The sequence below is a fragment of the Acipenser ruthenus genome, chromosome 8 (assembly GCF_902713425.1).
Source record: "Acipenser ruthenus chromosome 8, fAciRut3.2 maternal haplotype, whole genome shotgun sequence".
In the NCBI taxonomy this organism is placed as follows: domain Eukaryota; kingdom Metazoa; phylum Chordata; class Actinopteri; order Acipenseriformes; family Acipenseridae; genus Acipenser; species Acipenser ruthenus.
The window spans coordinates 15,162,377-15,180,209 of record NC_081196.1 but is presented as its reverse complement, the minus strand read 5'-3'; the positions used below and the strand labels follow the sequence as shown (position 1 = coordinate 15,180,209).

General features: G+C 36.9%; 1 protein-coding gene across 1 annotated transcript in view; it reads left to right on the top strand.

The window, feature by feature from the left end:
• The first annotated feature begins 1,456 nt into the window (after positions 1–1,456).
• The window catches only part of LOC117407524 (stAR-related lipid transfer protein 13-like), a 145,603-nt gene continuing 129,226 nt past the window's right edge, over positions 1,457–17,833 (top strand). Inside the window, exons 1-2 of the mRNA XM_059029597.1 lie at positions 1,457–1,586; positions 8,081–8,928. Coding sequence (XP_058885580.1) covers positions 8,269–8,928 — 660 coding nt within the window. The 5' untranslated portion in view covers positions 1,457–1,586; positions 8,081–8,268. The remainder of the gene's footprint in view (positions 1,587–8,080; positions 8,929–17,833) is intronic.

Sequence of the window (17,833 nt, the reverse complement as noted above, 5' to 3'; positions counted from 1 at the left end):
TGTGCCTTGTACAAATAAATATAGACATCAATAAAAAATAATTACATTACCAAGAACTTTACACAATTATTATACCAAATTAATCACGATATATTACTGATTCTAATTTTATTTGCGTGTTTAAATGCATTGCACAGACTGTATTTATCTTAAGTAGTTCAATTGTGGGGAAACCTCAACGTTTCTAGAAATATATTTCAAGGGCAATTCTCATCCATCTCATAAATCTGCATTATGCCACACTCGCTCTAGTGCTCAGCACTGCTTCAGGGCCCGGATGTACTAAAGGGATTTGATCCTGGATCCATGCTCCGATCTGAGCAGAGCTTCAGTGCTCTTTGAAGACTGAAGCCATGGCTTCATAATTCCATGACTCAGAAGCGACTGAATAATATAGCTATTTGCTTCAATCATCACTCATGACAACATTGTGTCACCAATTTATTGTTTTGAATGATTGCCACAGGGTGCAATGTTTCGTTATACTTGTTTGTAACATATTTTATTATTTCAGATTGAATAATCTTCATGTATGCCCCAGCTACAGAAACTGTCCCCACCACTTTTGAAACCAAATTTATGGCACCAAGTCAGGATATGGTACTCTGGCTCTGTTACTGATTACCAGCGTGTTATAGTTCATTGGTGTTTTTATTCTGGTTTTAATTTTTGGTCTTTCTGTTTACCAGATACAGTAAAGTGTCACTGAGACAATCGATTGAAAGTAATCAGTATTGATCCTTGGGGGGAAATGATTTAGAGTGCATTAGTTAAGTGCTTGGTAATTAGTGATTAATTACGTAATATTAAATAGGTACTTTAGATAAAATGACAACCAGATTAACTAAAGTGATTCTCCAGTGGAGAATGGTCAACCGCTTGTGACTCGGTCAACCGTTTGTGACTCGGTCAATCGCTTGTGACTCGGATGGAGCGTGCGTAGAACCGTTAGTGTAGCTGAAACATGCAGGGACACAGAAAGTGACTGAAGGTGAGCTGAAGGGGTTACAAGAAGAGTAAGTGAATAATCCTGAACGACAGGCACTGTCGTTAAACTGACAGCAGCATGCCTCCTCCGCTAATCAAAGTGGAGCTCCAAGGCTGACACCAGGTGCTTCGGGTGGTGAAATAAGGCAGAGCACTGGCTCTTGGCATAGTAGAATGTATGAGCACTCTGTATTTATAGCATTGGCTGTTCCTGGAGAAACAGCATGCTCCTGCTCTCTCTCTCTCTCTCTCTCTCTCTCTCTCTCTCTCTCTCTCTCTCTCTCTCTCTCTCTCTCTCTCTCTCTCTCTCTCTATTCTCTCTCTCTCTCTCTCTCTCTCTCTCTCTCTCTCTCTCTCTCTCTCTCTCTCACACACAACCAAACACACACACACAGACACACATTCTAAATGGTTTGGTCACTGCTTGTAGGAGGCTGTGTTAGCCCCCAGGGATTCTTACACATACTTCTGATGACAGAGCTCGGGTACTGCAGACGGGCCAACTGAAATGCTTTTTATGAGTGAACTGCTCTGTTTCTTTTGACATATAACTATATATATATATATATATTTAAAGTTCATTCCTGACAGTTGGAGTGGTAAGTAGAGTATCATTTTGACTGCCTGCCTACACTAGATCTGGGTTAAAAATATGGACTTGCATTAAGTATGAAAACATTAAGTACAACAGGTAACCTTTTGATTTAATTTTGCTCTTGTTGCGGAGGCACATTTCTTGAGGAAGATGTTTAAAACTTTACCTTTGTGGAATGCAAGATCTGGATAACTATTAATACTGCTGGTTTGAAGCATTGGTGTATGTTGACACATTTTAGATGTAAGTGTTTTGTTTGAATTCTGCATACTTTCGTTATAATTTGCTCCTGTGACTGTAGTAAATAAAGTAGTTGTACCAGTAGTATTAAAACTCAACCAAGATTTGCACTGTACCAGTACATTTTTTATGCTTAGCTTCCATTGTATTGTATTTCTTTTTTAAAGCAGTTCAGTCTTCCCTGGTCTTGTTTTTCTAGATTTATTACATCCCAGACTTTCTTTTATTAATTAAGGTTCTCAATTACTTGCATGCATTATTAATTAATTGAAACATCTGTCAATCATAGCTTAAGGCATATAAAACAACTTTGTAATGTTTCACCAGCCGGTCGGGAATATCCACAGCTGGTATAAATATACTGACTGCTCCTTGATGGGAAAGTTAATTATTATTTAATATTAATCTGCTACTGCTGCTGTGAGCAGATATCCCCCACCAAATAAGCTATCCTCCATTTCAAGTAAATATGTTCAGTACATCAGTTTAAATGGAAATAATAATGTCACTTCACACAACAATCAAAAACTCAAATCATGTTGGGAATCATAAGATCAATACATTTTCACGTCAGTAAATTGGTAACAGTGTATATAACGTGCGTATGATTGCTTGTTCTCTATATGAGATGAACATGTTTTTTCATGCACCAATTCTTCCACAAGGCAGGTGAAGAATATCTTGGGCATAAATAATAAAAAGCATTGTATTAAAGTGGAGGAATAACAGAAATGAAGCCCCACTGAATCATCTTAGGGAACTCAGGAGCACTTTCTAAACAGGATACTAAATGTTTGTACTTTTATGGCATCATAGAAGTGACACAATGCACAGCCATTCATATTTTGCAATATGCAATACACTTAACATGACTTTCAAAGAAGCAAAATAAGAACATGGTAAAAACTTTTGTAATGAGGCATTTGTGAAATACTAATGCTTACAAAGTGGTAGCATAAAAAAGCAATTCCCTCCTTTTAAAAGCACTCTGTAGGCAACCTAAATCAATATTTAACATGGAGTACCTGGAATACTTCTGTACCCAATTCAAATCAATACTCAAAGAGAAAGTGTGCCCTGACTGTGCTGTATTGTTCCGACTTGTGTTCGTGCATTCTCAAGAATATTCTTATAGAATCCGATAGTATTATAGTGTTTTTGTGTCAAATGGTGCAATGCAGAACCAGGGTGGGAAAAAAGAAAAATGTACCGGTAGAGTTAGGGGTTTAAAAACATTTTGTGACCTACTTCATTATTGTTACTACTTTTAACAATCATACTGACAGCATCATATTGAGCTCAAACAGTTCCTTATCATTGTGCACTGTATTAAAATAAAATCATTTTTCTAACCATAACTTCAGCATACCTTAATAATAAGGTCAGCATACAAAATATTTTCTTCACATCTTACTCACATCACACACATAACACTTTTTAGCATTCCACAACCTCTAATTGCGCCTACAGCATCTAAAATATTGCTGTAGGGGAATGCAAAAAAAAAAGTTACATTTAAATGAGAACAATTTCTTACATCTAAAAATGATTACTTTAACAAAGACCTTTTCTGTTGCAAACGCTTAGCTTAAAATACACTGTCTGTTTATTTATTTATTTGTTTGTGTGTATTTATTTTTAAAACTGAAACAAATGACAGTTTTACAGGACATACATTCTTCTCACTAATTATAAACATTTACAGTATGTTTCAACAAGTTTTAAAACTGACATCATTATTTATATTCCCTCAGCCAACTACTGGGTGGCATACCAAAGTCATTTCAATGCTCCAAACTGCCAAAAGAGAAAATATCTGGTTGCGTATCTGAATGTGGTATTCAATGTTTTTTTCAGTTACAGCATAGTTGAATGGGAGTTCTCTACACAGAAGCGTGCTTTAATTTGACCCATTGTTTTTGTTTAAATCAATTTTTCATCTAGCAGCTAACAGAACACAAATTGGGTAGAAATATTATGACGCTAGTAAGATACTGCCTGTACCTAACTCCAAGTGGCCTGCCTCTCATATGAGCCAATTTACACATTCACTTCATTCATGAGACGGGCAATTTTAAAATCCCGTCTCAAAGAGTCGCGGTAACGCAGACTGGCTGAAAGTATGACTGACAGCTACGACCACTTTTGCTGCGTCAAAAAGTCTGCGAACTCGGGACGCTTCAGTCTGCGCACCCGTAGAAGTTTCCGCAGCTGATGTACGGCTTTTGTCTGGGAGAGAAGTTTAAACAAACCTTAAATGTGATTTTACAAGTTGTATTTGGTTGTACAGAGTAGTGGCGAAAAAAAGTAACCTATGCATGGCTCTCGTTTACCTCTGTATTGTGCGCATTCGTCTTTTTTGTGCATGACAGTTCAGCGTGAGAGGTAACAGCTGGACGTTTTAGTTACAGTGTTCAGAAATTAGGATTTAAGTTATGTTTTTGTGCACGTTGTACTGGCTTTACTCAAAGGTGATACCTGTTCAGGCATTTTGAATGGGACTAATAAAAACTTGCACTTCTTTCTTGTTTGATTACCAAGAAAAATAACTGTATTTCTAAAATTTTCAATTATACAAAGGTACCCAATTTTAAGGTTTGATAAAAACTTCTGTTTAGTTTTTGCAACTTATTTTATTTACTAAAATTAAAGTGTTTCAAAAATTATTTTCACTCAGTTCATAGTCTATGTGATTTCCATTTCTCACAATATTCAAATGAATAAAGGACAGTAGATTAGGTTTATTTATAATGTTACAGATTTAAACATATAAAATGTTTTTAATTTGACATTTTCCCCAAAGAGTGCTAATAGTGGGCTGCAGTGCCTAATGCAGCTGAACAGGTGGGCCTCTGGTTAAACAAGTTTGGGAACCCCTGATTTAAGGACTCATTTTCAAGCTAGGTAACCTGTGCTGGATGTCTCCAAAACATTCATCATGCAATGAGTCTGATGTTTTTGTTTTTTTTTTTTATTGTAGGGAAGCGCACACTGTTGTTGAAGGTGAGACTATTAATCAAATGAGTCTAACGCTCTTACCTTTATTCTCACATTGATCAGGCCAAAAACCACTTGCGTGGAACTAACTAGAAGCATGTGTTCATGGTCTTTAGAAGACTAAATATTGGCAAGGACCACACAAAATCATATATCACCTAAGCCAGCGGTTCTCAAACTGGGGTCCGTAGAGAATGCTCAGGGGGTCCGTAAAACTGACAAAGCTACTCTTTCTGTTTACACAACATAGTATTCCATGGTGCATGAACAACCACGTAATAATCACATTTAGGATGACAATAGGACTCCGTATTCACAGCGACACAACGTAAAAAAAAACTAACTGCTTTGTGATAGCGAATCAGAAGTGACGTTCGTTTTTCTGAGACGTATTTGGCGGGTGGAAGTGGAAGATATTGTTACAGTGTGTGAGCAAACTACATTGAAAATGGATACGCATTTAAAACGTCCTCATCGTAGTACTGCTAGTTGTGCTGAAGCCACAGTGCAAAGTCCAGCAGCAAGAAGCAAATGAAGAACAGAAAGTTGGACGGAAGTTATATTGATTTTGGTTTTATGGAATTTAGGGATGGCCGACCACAATGCGTTTTATGCTTACAAATCCTATCTAACGAAGCAATGAAACCTGCAAAGTTGAAACGACACCTCACAATAAGGTACCCAGAGTATAAAGATAAATCCAGAGACTTCTTTAAACGAAAGAAAAGAATAAAATCAACAGAAAACTCAAATGACAAACATAACGTCGGTTCCAGGAAAAGGCTCTGAAAGCATCCTTCTTAACAGCTCTTCGGATTGCAAAAAGTAAAACTTCCCATACTACTGGAGAAGAACTGATTCTTCCAGCTGCTGTAGAAATGTGCAAAGTGATGGTAAGTGAAGATGCAGTGAGAAACTGAAGGCCATACCATTTTCTAATGACACAATTGAAGAGCTTTCAGATGATATAAAATGCCAACTAACTGAAAGGCTACGTACATGTGAGCAGTTTGCAATTCAGCTTGATGAGACTGATGTGGGTGATGCAGCGCAATTATTACTTTATGTTCGTTATGTGTGGCTGGAGGAAATTTTGGAAGATTTTCTTTTTTGTCAGGAGTTACCAGGACAGACAACCGGTGAGGAAATCTTCAAATTATTGGATGATTTCATGGAAGCTGAAATCGCTGAATTGGGAGAAGTGTGTTGCTGTTTGCACAGACGGTGCTGCCGCTATGACAGGCAATAAGAGTGGTGTTTTAGCAAGAATACGAGCCATAAACCCACAGGTAATCGTAACACACTGTATGTTGCATCGCCAGGCCAGATGTTTCCGCTCCTGACATATTCTGTGGTTACTAACCGCACGACAATTGACTGTGTGAGAGACTCTATCGTTGCTCACCTTTCGTGTAGTACCATATATCATGCCTTAAAATTTAAATAAGTTTACTATAACATGCATCTCTTTCGAAACTGCATATTTGAGACTTACATAATGACTGTAACTAGCTATGAGGACACAGTGGTTGTGTCCTCGGTTGTTTTTTTGTTTTTTTGCATCATCAGTGTTGATGCTCATGTAAAAATTCTGGTAAAGTACAAAAGACTCCTTCATTTTCTCTGTTGGTGTAACATAGATCTGGAGGTTGAATAGTAAATACCAAGCAGTCATATAAATACTGACAGCTATTGCTTGAAACCTAAGTTTGACCTCGGTAAAATGTCAGTTCTAGTTATGCTGAATGGAAGTACACAACCTGTAATAGTTATGGAATTAATTTGTTAGCTGCAATCAGTTTAATGCATGGTTTGATTTATTAAAATCTCAATCATACAAAGACACACACAAAGACTCTTCCTAAATCCTCAGGAAATTACTTTGAAGTACTTTGGGCATTAGTCAGACATCAAAAATGGTTGCTTCTCTGACTAAAACTAGTATCAGTGGTAACATCATTCTCTAAGGAATGTGTTAGTTTAACAATTTGTAGGGGAACTTAAAAAGCCATATGAATTTGGGTTTCAAACTGAAGGCTAATGGTGAGGTGGGCCCATTTTAAACAGTGCAGATTTGAAACCATTGTATGACTGATGAATAGTCCAACGTGTAGTACATCACTGACCACAGATAATGGTCAGGATTCTTGTGTTTAGTGATGTCATCACAATCATGTCTGAAACAGAGCCGGGCTTGAATAAATGGAACTGAGCCAGCTGTGAAATGGCTCGTTTGGGTTTAGATTCTGAACCATCAAAGTAAATCTGAATGCAAATGAAAACATTTAGATTTTCCAGTTTAGGCTGCCATCAGACAAGTTCTTCAAACAGTCATCATAAACACTAATACTCAAACAGTCTCTCACCATTCTTGCAGTTATATGAATGAAGGCTTCAGACAAGCTGACAGCTATTTCAATCTTGCTATAGAGTGAATATGGCATGTTGTGGAATTAAATAAATTAGAGAACAATCATTCATTCATATATATTTTTTTTAGTCCTTTTTTGTCTTGTCTTTTTGTCTTACCTGTCTCACTGTCTTTTATTCTACCTGTATAGCAAGTGAATGGATTTTTCAGCAGTAAATATTCTTAGCGTGTCACAGACAGCTGTACAAACAAAACAACTATTTGCTTGCTGGTGTAAAAAAACATATATGGATAACATAATGGAAGTTCTTTGTAACAGTGCGTGACATATTATGAATATGGGAAGTATTCATATAAAAACAATGCATCCAAAACTTTAAACAGGCATAAAACCTGAAAAAAATGTTGAATATGATCTATAATTAAACCATCTACTACATGATTTATTATGAGGAAAAATATGTCCATTTTTTTTTTTTTTTCAAATCGGTCCCTTTTTCTGCATTTTATTAGACACCATAACAAAATAAAAATCTCTTTACAAATGTTTTAAGAGCAATTAGTACAGGTACAAAATATCACTGTTATCTTAACTATTGTTGTAGATTTACTTTCATTATCTGTTTCAGTCATCACAGCCTGAATATGTTTGCCCCTTGATCAGTGTGTAACCATTAGCCTATTCCTCTGCAACACTATTGTCCCTGCAGATGTAATAAAGACCACAGAATTACTTACTGCTGTATTTCTGACCTCCGCTAGTATCGTAGTTGTGCTTTTCAAATTTTTCTTTGAGGGTGTACTAATATTTTTGCAAATATTAAACTGTATATACATAAAATATATACTAGAAACTAGCTTGCCATTTAACTATGATGTGTTTTTTCCAGATGCTGGACTGGTGCTGTTTAAATGAAACAAAACGAATGTGCTGTGGACGGTTTCTGCACTAGCGGGACCACTAGTTGGGTAGATGAGGGCCAATTTAAATGGAGCACTGGATTAGCCTTCCGCTAGTTGATGGACTCTAAATACTGGAATACAATCTGTACTAATTAAGGAGGAACTAAAGTAATCTATGACCTTCATGTATCCAGGGTCATCATTAGACAGAAGGGGAGGTGCACATTTATTTCAGTGTGAAACCAAAATGGGGGAATATGATAATGACTTTGATGGATGTTACTTAGAAGGAAATGATACATTATTGGATTCAGTCAATGGCTCTTGCAAAAAGAAGACAGTTAATCTGAATAAATCTGAAGCTCACATGGACGCTGATGATGAGTGCCACTATGGGGTTCTTCTGACTTTGGCAGACTGTGAGGAAGATCCAGACTATGCCTCCATAGCTGAGGGTTGCAGCTCCCCAATGCAATTTGACTCTGGGATTAGGCCTGGGGAGCACAGAATTATCAAGCACAAGGCCAGCACCATCACTTTCTCAGATTATGGGTTTTCAAGTAGTGGTTTGTCGAGCACGAGCACCGAGCTTTTCATAAACGAAGGCTCGGATGCAGATTCCTCTTCTTCCGAAGGTGAGGATGATGTTTTCACTGAGCTCCCACAGTACAGGGAGTTTCTGATAAGCAGGCACAGGAGGACAGTGAGTCGGAACAAACAAAAGGAAGAACCTCTTAATAGGATCCCTGAAGCCCTGCCAGGATGGTCCAGGGACACATGTGAGTCTAGCAGCACCAGCAGCAATGAAACAGAGGAGGACTTCAATATGAAGCAGGTAAGATAGACTCTGTGGTGTATTAGGCCTTATTGGAAAGCTGTGATGATATATAGCGAAATATTTGATTACAAGACATTGATTTGCCAAACCACACAACCACCTGGTTTGCATTTAGAACACCCTCATATAAAAGTAATTTTATACTCAATTACTCATCAGATGGTTGAATCGAGTTGAGAAACTGTTTTAGGAAGTGGCCACATCTTCAATACTCGTGCACTTCTGTTCTGGTCGAGAAAGCTTGCCCACAACTTGCTTTGAATGTTTGTGTTATTTTGCATGTCAACTGACATCTTTCAGATATCACAATCTTCTGCAGCTGCTGCATATCAGTCATCACTTGCTATCAACTGCATGCAGACCAAGCTGTAGTTCTAGAGTGGTTGCCATCCTTAAAGACGCAGGACAGAGTGTTCCTTGATTTTCTGGTTGCAGCTGCGTTCTGGGATACAGATGCTTTAACCAGATGGGCAAACAAATTCTGATACATTTTTGCTTCTAACCATTTGATGTCCAATTAACCACAATAATGGCAATGGTTATTGTTGCAATACCAATAGATTTTGCTTCACCATTTATTGCATTATTCTTTTTTTTCCCTCTACAACTGTAAAAGTTTAATAGAAGCCCTAGAGCAATGCAGGAATAAGCCAGAACCAGCTATAACACAATGTTTGGTTTTACTTCAATTGGCCAACAACATCATTTCATTTTTAAATTTTTTTTTTTGCTTTAGGCTGATGATTTATAGGATACATAATGAGTTTGAATCATATTTATTACCTCTGGTGAAGAAAAGAAAACTTTTTTTGCAATATAGGTGCCAACATTTTTTATGAGGAAATTGTTTAGTATCACACTCGTAGTATTCCAGGATATCATGGATTTCAGTACTCTGGCAATTTAGTTTCCTGTTCTGTGACTGACATCATAGAAAGGGCCTCCACCATACTTATTGTATCACATATAGTGTAAATGTGGAGCTCAGGTGGGGTCCTATTACCTGTAACACAAGAACTAAACGTATAGTGCAGTGAAAACAAAGTCTAGAAAACCAAACAATAGACAGTGTAACTAGGCGTTTTCACCTGGCGTTTTGCACTCGTTATCAAATTAGCACTTTGCCATCATTAATCCATTTTAATGTTATTGAAATGTTTTCCTCTTACAAGGTGCAAACCATTGTATAAATAAGTAATTAAGAGCTGTATAAAACCACACACCTTCAGAGACCTGTCATTGGCCTCAGACCCAGGGTCACTTTGTTTGGGATGGATTGTCCTTTCCGCTTGCCTCTGCAGTTGTGTCAGCTGTGATGTGGATGGTGGCCCTCCTCCTGCGCCTGCTGCATGCCTGTGCTGCATTGCAAGTTTCGCTTTTGTTAGCCGTCGCAGGTCCTGCCACCTTTTCATCACCTGGTTGACTGTCCTCCTGGTAACACAGAGAGCATTGACTTTCTCCACTATATAGGATCATATGGCCTCTTTGGTAACATAAATGATGTTGGAAATTAGTTCCAAATAACTAAATTTCATGCTGAGTGACCTTAGCTGTACTGGTGTCTGTACTCCCAACTCATCTCACCTCTGAGCTGTAAGTGCAGCTGCTAAATACCCCGATGCACAGGCGGCGCTCATTGTGACCCTCATTATCATGATTGCAGCTCATTATTTGTGTGTGTTGAGTAATTTGCATTGCTCTTAAGCTTACATAGGCCGCTGTGCAAAATAGTTGCCTGTCCGCTAGGCAATTTGGATTTTGCAGCCGCAATTGTTTGCACTGGGCCTATCCTTACATCAGCCCCATAGCATGGATCCACAGTATACGAATGACACTTATTTGTCTTTGTTTATTATTTTGCAGTAGGCGAGTGACGATTACATGTTTGTAAATATGCTTTTTTTGTTTTGGAATTCACATTTGTTTTTTTTTTGTGTAAATTATGTTGGTTCTTGTTTTTAAAATCGTATTTGAAGTCCTGGGTTTGACTTTCCACTTCTTTCTTCAGCGTTTGGCTAAGTTCCTGAGGTTTTTTAAATTGAATGAACTTGCCTGCAATGTTTTTTTCTTAAGTTGCTTTGTTCATTATACAGAAACCATTATAGACTTTGGATAAGAGCTGAAGTTCAGGCTATGGCTGATGGAACAAACTTCAGCAGCCTCCCAGCTGAGTTTCCATGGATACACAGCATGTAAACTGAGGAGGGCAGACATGAATATAAGACAAACAGAATAAAATATGCTTCATCCTTTTAGCACAAAATAGCTTGCATATTGGGATATTATGGTAATGTACTATAAATTATATTTAATAATGGATGAGGAAATGAATTCTGTTCTAGAACATGGTTTTATAGGGAAGAGAATACATGACAGGTCATGAAGTGTATTATAATGCTGTATAGTTCCACCCCAGGGATCTGATGGGAATATATAAGAAAAATCCATTAATAGACCAAGAGCAAACCAGAGTTGAATTCTACAGATTGGTTTCATGGTGCAAATGGAAATGTGGCGATACTTAAACCTACTAAGAATTAAGGAGGGGCTGTTCTGAATAACTTGCAAACAAATAAAACTTATAAATATAGAGAAGACTATAGAAACAGTGAACTGTGAAGTGCCTCAAGAATATTTATTTATATTAAGCTGTAAAAACTATTGGATCAATATACAGTGAACTGTGAAGTGCCTCAAGAATATTTACTTATATTAAGCTGTAAAAACTATTGGATCAGTATACAGTATAGGCTACTCACTGAACTGTACACAATTGGGACTTTGTCTCATGATGAATCTATACAGTTTGAAAGGGTGAAACATACAGTATGCATCAACAAAATCTCTTTAAATGAATTCAAACATGCTTTTTCTTCTCTTATAATTTAATGGTTTAAAAGATATGTTTTTAGTTCATGAATAACTTTTACGTTTAAACATGTTCTTTGAAGGACAAAGATTGGCTACATTTGCAATGAAAATAGAGGTAGCACGGCTATTCTTTTTTATTTTGACAAGGGTTTACAACAAACAGTGCCGTGCCAGTAGGTGTCATTTTATGGTAATTAAGGAGGGGGCTATGATAATATTATATATAACACATAATAAGAATGTATCAACAATTAAACGCGCATTGGATTCAAAAGGGTGTTAACAATGACTGTAAGATTTTAGAATGATATTACAGAAACGTTCCAATTTGACTTACCTAATCAAGGCCATCTGGGTTTACAGCAGCTGTAACTGGAGCGTTCTGCTGGTCATCACAGTTTTTTTTTTATATCCCTGAGGATGGGTAAATGTAATTATTTATTAAATGTTTCCATTAAGATTCCCTCATAGCATAAAAGGGATTCCTTAATGTGCTTTGCTATGTAAGTTAATACCCGCTTAGTTTTTTGGTTGATCAGCATTTTTTTTTTTTTGATACCGAGAGTTTCATTGGCCTTGCATTGTTTGTTCTGAAGTTGTATGATATGCATTTCTTAACGAGAGATTTGTAATGGGATTACAGGAGAAAATGAGTGCATTTCTGTCTCAGTAAGACGACATTTCTTCAGTTTTGTCCCTTGAATTTGACACATTTTGACCGATGGAACGATGTTAATCATATCAACCTGGCACTGGCCTACCCCCTTCAGGAGTTCCAAAAATCTAGAAAAGTATAGTACAATGACACTTGATGACATCATGAATCTAGAAAAAGAACGTTCCATTCAATGTGCCAAAAGCAATTGTAAACATAGCCGTTGCCAACTTTTAAATCCAATTTTTACTATTTACCAACTTAAATTTAGGCTATTTTTTACTAGTTAACTAGTAAGATTACTCTTGAGTTTTTCTATAGTAAGAAAAATGTAACAACCATCGTTAAACTGGACCTTGAATTGAAAAACTTTGATGAAGAGGGACCATAGACACATTTTCACAAACTTTAGAGTGCCTGGTTCATTTTTAGTATATTTCTCATTTTTATGCAAGTGTGGATGACTTATTTAAATATTTGACTACCTTTTTATATTTGTTAGAAACACTGAAGCAGTTAAGTTGTATTTGTTACAGTATAGAACTGGGAATGCAGAACATTGAAAACTGGATAAATGATAGTTGAGCAAAGTTGTAAATCACAAGCATTTTTTTCAGGCTGTCTTAGGTATGGCTATTGAATCCTAGGTGTAGAAAAGTCACAACATAACTTGTATTCACTGCCTGAAAAACCAATGCCTTCTGCTTTACCTAGACCAGGCACTGACAAACTGTGTCAAATAATTCACCTTTTTGTTGCACTTTAAAAACACTTAGAAATATTCCGTTCCTATGAATAAGGATGGAACAAGGAAATCAATTGTATATACAAAACTTTAAAAGTCTTTTTTTTTTTTTTAATGCAAACCTTGATTTTTGAAGTAATTGCTTCATGTTTTTGTACAATGCTGTATTGTACTTAATCTATGGAAAAAAACATATTTGGCTGTGTTACAATTTTATGTATTGAAATCCTTCCATTAAGAGGACATGCTAGCTTCACCCCAGCCTAGGATCATGTTTGCTTTAAGTACAAACTAACATAGTTCAAACAATTGTTAGGGAGAAAAAGGCGTAGGAATGTATGGAATTCAACTCCTCTTGTCATGAAACAGGGACTGAGGGTTACTGAAATGTAATAACCTGTTAGCGTAGTTTCACACAATACTGTTATCAGTAGTCTTACTTCATACTTGTTCTCAAGCCTTGTGAGATAGGTTTGGGTTAGCAATTGATGAGATGCTATACTTTACATGGAGTCAATGATTATACATACCTGCTGTAGCTGCTTAAATGTGCAGCTTGAGTATAGGGCTGTAGCAAGGTAGCATTGCGGTCAAGGCTGGTCAGCGACAGGAAAGGAAACCCAGAGACAGAAGCTGCAGTTTAAGCACAATGCGTACTTTATTTAACAAAACACAAAGAAACAAAGGCACAAGGGCCAAAATAAAAGGGTTAAACAAAAACACACCTCTGTTCAGACTGGGCAATGGCCTTCACTGAATAGTTTTCCTAGAACGCCTCCACAAAACTTTATATACCATGTGGCTGGGACTTGATTGATGATCAATTATGCAATCAAGACCCAGCCACATTCCCTACATGTATTTGGCAGGGATGGAATTAACTCTTCCCTGCCAAACTTAAATACAAAATTACCCCTACGCACTATTTACACCGGCAGGGCTTCTGCCCTGCCACAAGGGCATACATAATTATGATGTCATAAGTTTGCATTAAATCACAACAACTGCACAGGTAAGGATTGGTGGGGAAGCCTCTCTTCTAAAGATTAAAGCACTGCAGTTAGGGGCTGTTGCTTGAAAACGATGACATTTGCAATTGAGGCCATTGAGATATTTTCCAGTTTGCTGTAAAGGACTGACATCTAGGTCATGTACGCAATTAAAAACCATATTGTTTAAATATTTAGTCAAATCAAATTATTTCTGTGGGGGTTGCTGCTGTGAGGGAACATAATTGAACATTAATTTGGTTAAACAATCACCCTACATTTTGCTTCCACTTAAAAGTAAGTAGCAGGGTTCTGAAAAATATAATGTTATACATCCCCACGTGTTGCTACAACTGTTTAAATAATGTACCTGTAACTTTTTACACATAACTTTAAAGTCTGTTTCAAAGCTCTTTTCAAAATGGCCGCTCAGTGCACTGGGGTGTGAGATCTGTCCTCTAAATCAGTGGTTCCCAACCCTGGTACTGGGGACCCCTTGTGTCTGCTGCTTTTCATTTCAGCTGAGCTCTCAATTACTTAACTAGACCCTTAACTGATCTGCTAATTTGCTTAATTAGACCTTTTTAATTGTATTCAGCTCTTAAACAGCTGAAGAGTTACTTATAACTTGAACGAGTTCAAGTTACTTATAAAATGTTATAGCTAACGGGAACCACTGCTCTAAATCACTGCAGGAAAAAAGAAAAACACAACAAGTGCTCTGGCTTTTCTGTTCCGTGCCACATCATGGATCGTTATTGCTGTGTTACCTGTTTGACAATAATCCTTACACTATCAGTGCACTAGAGTGAATATTTTGAAAAGAGCTTTGAAACCGACAAAGTTATACGTGTAAAAAGTTGTCAGGATGTCATTTAAAGTAAGCATGTGCAAGGTAAATAAAAAAATAAACATACAATTCCCTCTTGCTTTGGTTATTATTATTATACAGTACTAGAGCAATTGCTGACGCACATTCATTCTTATAAATAGAAATATTACAGTCCAGAGCCCTTCAGTGAATTCATAAGAGTCTGCTACACATTTTGCTTGACATACATGAAAAATGATGTCTTTGTGGCCTTAGGCATTGTCCAGATTTATAGTATGATGACATTATAGAAGGAGACAGCATTATAGAAGGAGTATCTTACTGTGTACAGGTTTTGCATGATTTCCTGATGACATGGTATGGCAAGGCAGAAAATAGTGTGTTTGTGTATTTTGTATTTAAGTTTGCCAAATACATATGTGGAATGTTGGCTGGGTCTTGATTGAATAATTGATCATCAATCAAGTCCACGTTTTGTGAAGGCCACTGCCTAGCTGAAAGGTAGCTAGTATACAGTATTGTGTCTGACTGATATTTTGTTTAACTCTTTATTTTGGTCATTGTACCGTGTTTTATTTGTTCCGGTGTTTATTCTGTTTGTTTTGTAAATAATCGTGCGCAACAGCGCTTTCACTGCAGCTTCCTGGCTCTGAGTCTCATTTCTGATGCCATCCTTTCACACACGGATAACACAGTTTCACTGGGTTGCCATTATTTACATTCTCATGAATCAATTTAATGTTTATATGTTAAAGAGAGGAGATTGTTTGTCTTCATTACAATGGTAACGTTGTTGCTTTCTACTGTACAAAAATTTTTTATTTTGTTTTCTGAAGTTCAAACCTGCCTTGATAGCATCAAAGGCTGTTGTGTTGAAGTGCTGGCCCAGTGTGGCATGTTTCCAACATTCCTCTGTGATTGGCAAGGCGCCTACAGAGAGTGTTAGCACATTGTAAAAACCTGTCTCTGCTCCAAAGTGGCTTTGCCTTTAAGGCATATACTGGGCCTCTTTGTGTTGTCATGAAAACATACTCCATTATAGTAACTATAGTACAGTACAGTAGAATGGCACACCATTGAAATTGCTTCATTGTGAAGTAGGTGCAGGCTTTTATTGCTGTGGGAAGTTTGAACAACCTCCAGCTTTATCATGGAAGGTATTACAAATTGTGAAAGACAACCAAACATCCTGACTTTCATGAGCAAATAACCCCTGTAGCTTACATCTGGTTGTTGAGAAACGCATTTAGAGTAGATCTGATGGTCTGAGTGAGTTACGTAAAAGTAAACAGTGACAAAGGTAAAAGGGACAGAAACCCATTGCTTCATTTTCCTCACAATTTGCCATTTATGATTTACCCAAGCATGAGAATTTCAGCAACTTGAAAATCAGTATCATTTTTGAAGCAGAGCCTTTATGTTTAAAGTGGTATTGTTAAGCCGAAGATCCCAGATTTTGAGCTGTATTTATTTGATTTGTTTTGTTAAACAGGTAAAAAGCTGGGGATGAGATTCTCATCTCATTCTTGTGATTTACAGTACATAAGTATGTGTAAAATAAATATATGTTTAGACAGTATGTGCCTGCTGCCTATATGGAAAACCAGCTGGCCCTCAAGTCAGCCACAAAGAAAATCTGTAGATTTTATATGTAGGTGGCATTCCCACTCAATAGTTTGCTGGCAGCCAGTACCAACAATTTAAAATGAAACTATCGTGCCCCTTTTTTGGGCAAAGACACATTTTCAGAAAGGAAAATAATAAAACTTGAACTAAACTACGTAGAACAACAACATAAAAAGTGGAAACGGCTGCACTCGCTTACCAAGGGGGCGTGACTGAAAGTACAAAGAGAACGTGGCTAGGTGATCTGTTCCTTTCTTTCATTTTTTTTCAAATACAATGGCTGATCAAGAACGAGATATAGTAATTGTTAACTTTACAATAGTGGCAGCTGCTAAACCGATGCGGCACTTTGAACTGTGCAGTAGAATTTTGGGGCAAGCCCCTGAGCAAATATATATATATATATATATATATATATATATATATATATATATATATATATATATAAACACAATGCGTATGCCATTTTTTGTAGTTGTTGACAGTATATGCATTAGGTAGAACCTTTTTTTTTGATGGTCAACAAGCCTACAACTTTTAATGCACTGCAGTTGTTATCAGATATATTTGCATTTAAATTTTCCACATATATATACTGTGTGTATATATATATATATATATATATATATATATTAATAGCGAGGACAAAGCGAGCACAGGGAAGTTTACAGTACACTACAGTTCTCCAGAGCCATTCATTAAAAGATAAGAAATTGATATACATTCATATAAAACATTCCTTTTTTTAAGTAGCTTACCCACATTATTCTGCTTTATTTATTGATTTATTTGTTTTGTTTCTGTTGCCGTTGTCATGAAAACGATCTGTTGACTGACAGGTTTGAAAGTTGTGTTCACAAGATCCTTTTGGCTGTGTGAAAGGGTTATGATGGAATTCTAGCTGCATAGATTGCGCAATTTCGTGTTGTGTGAATGGGTATTTTAAATATTTTTTTAAACGTCTCTGAGAGACAGCTCAGTAGCGGCATTTATATGTGAAAGTGGTGTGTGTAATACTGTGTTTCATTAATTCTGAACATTGCTGTGTATTGCCCGGGATTATTCCTTGTGGTCGCCAGACCAGGGTTATTAAATAAAACCCGTTTGGATTGTGAACTTTGTTGTCTGTCTTCTGTTTCACAATCACATCACCACTACACCTGCGCACTGCAAACCACTTAGCC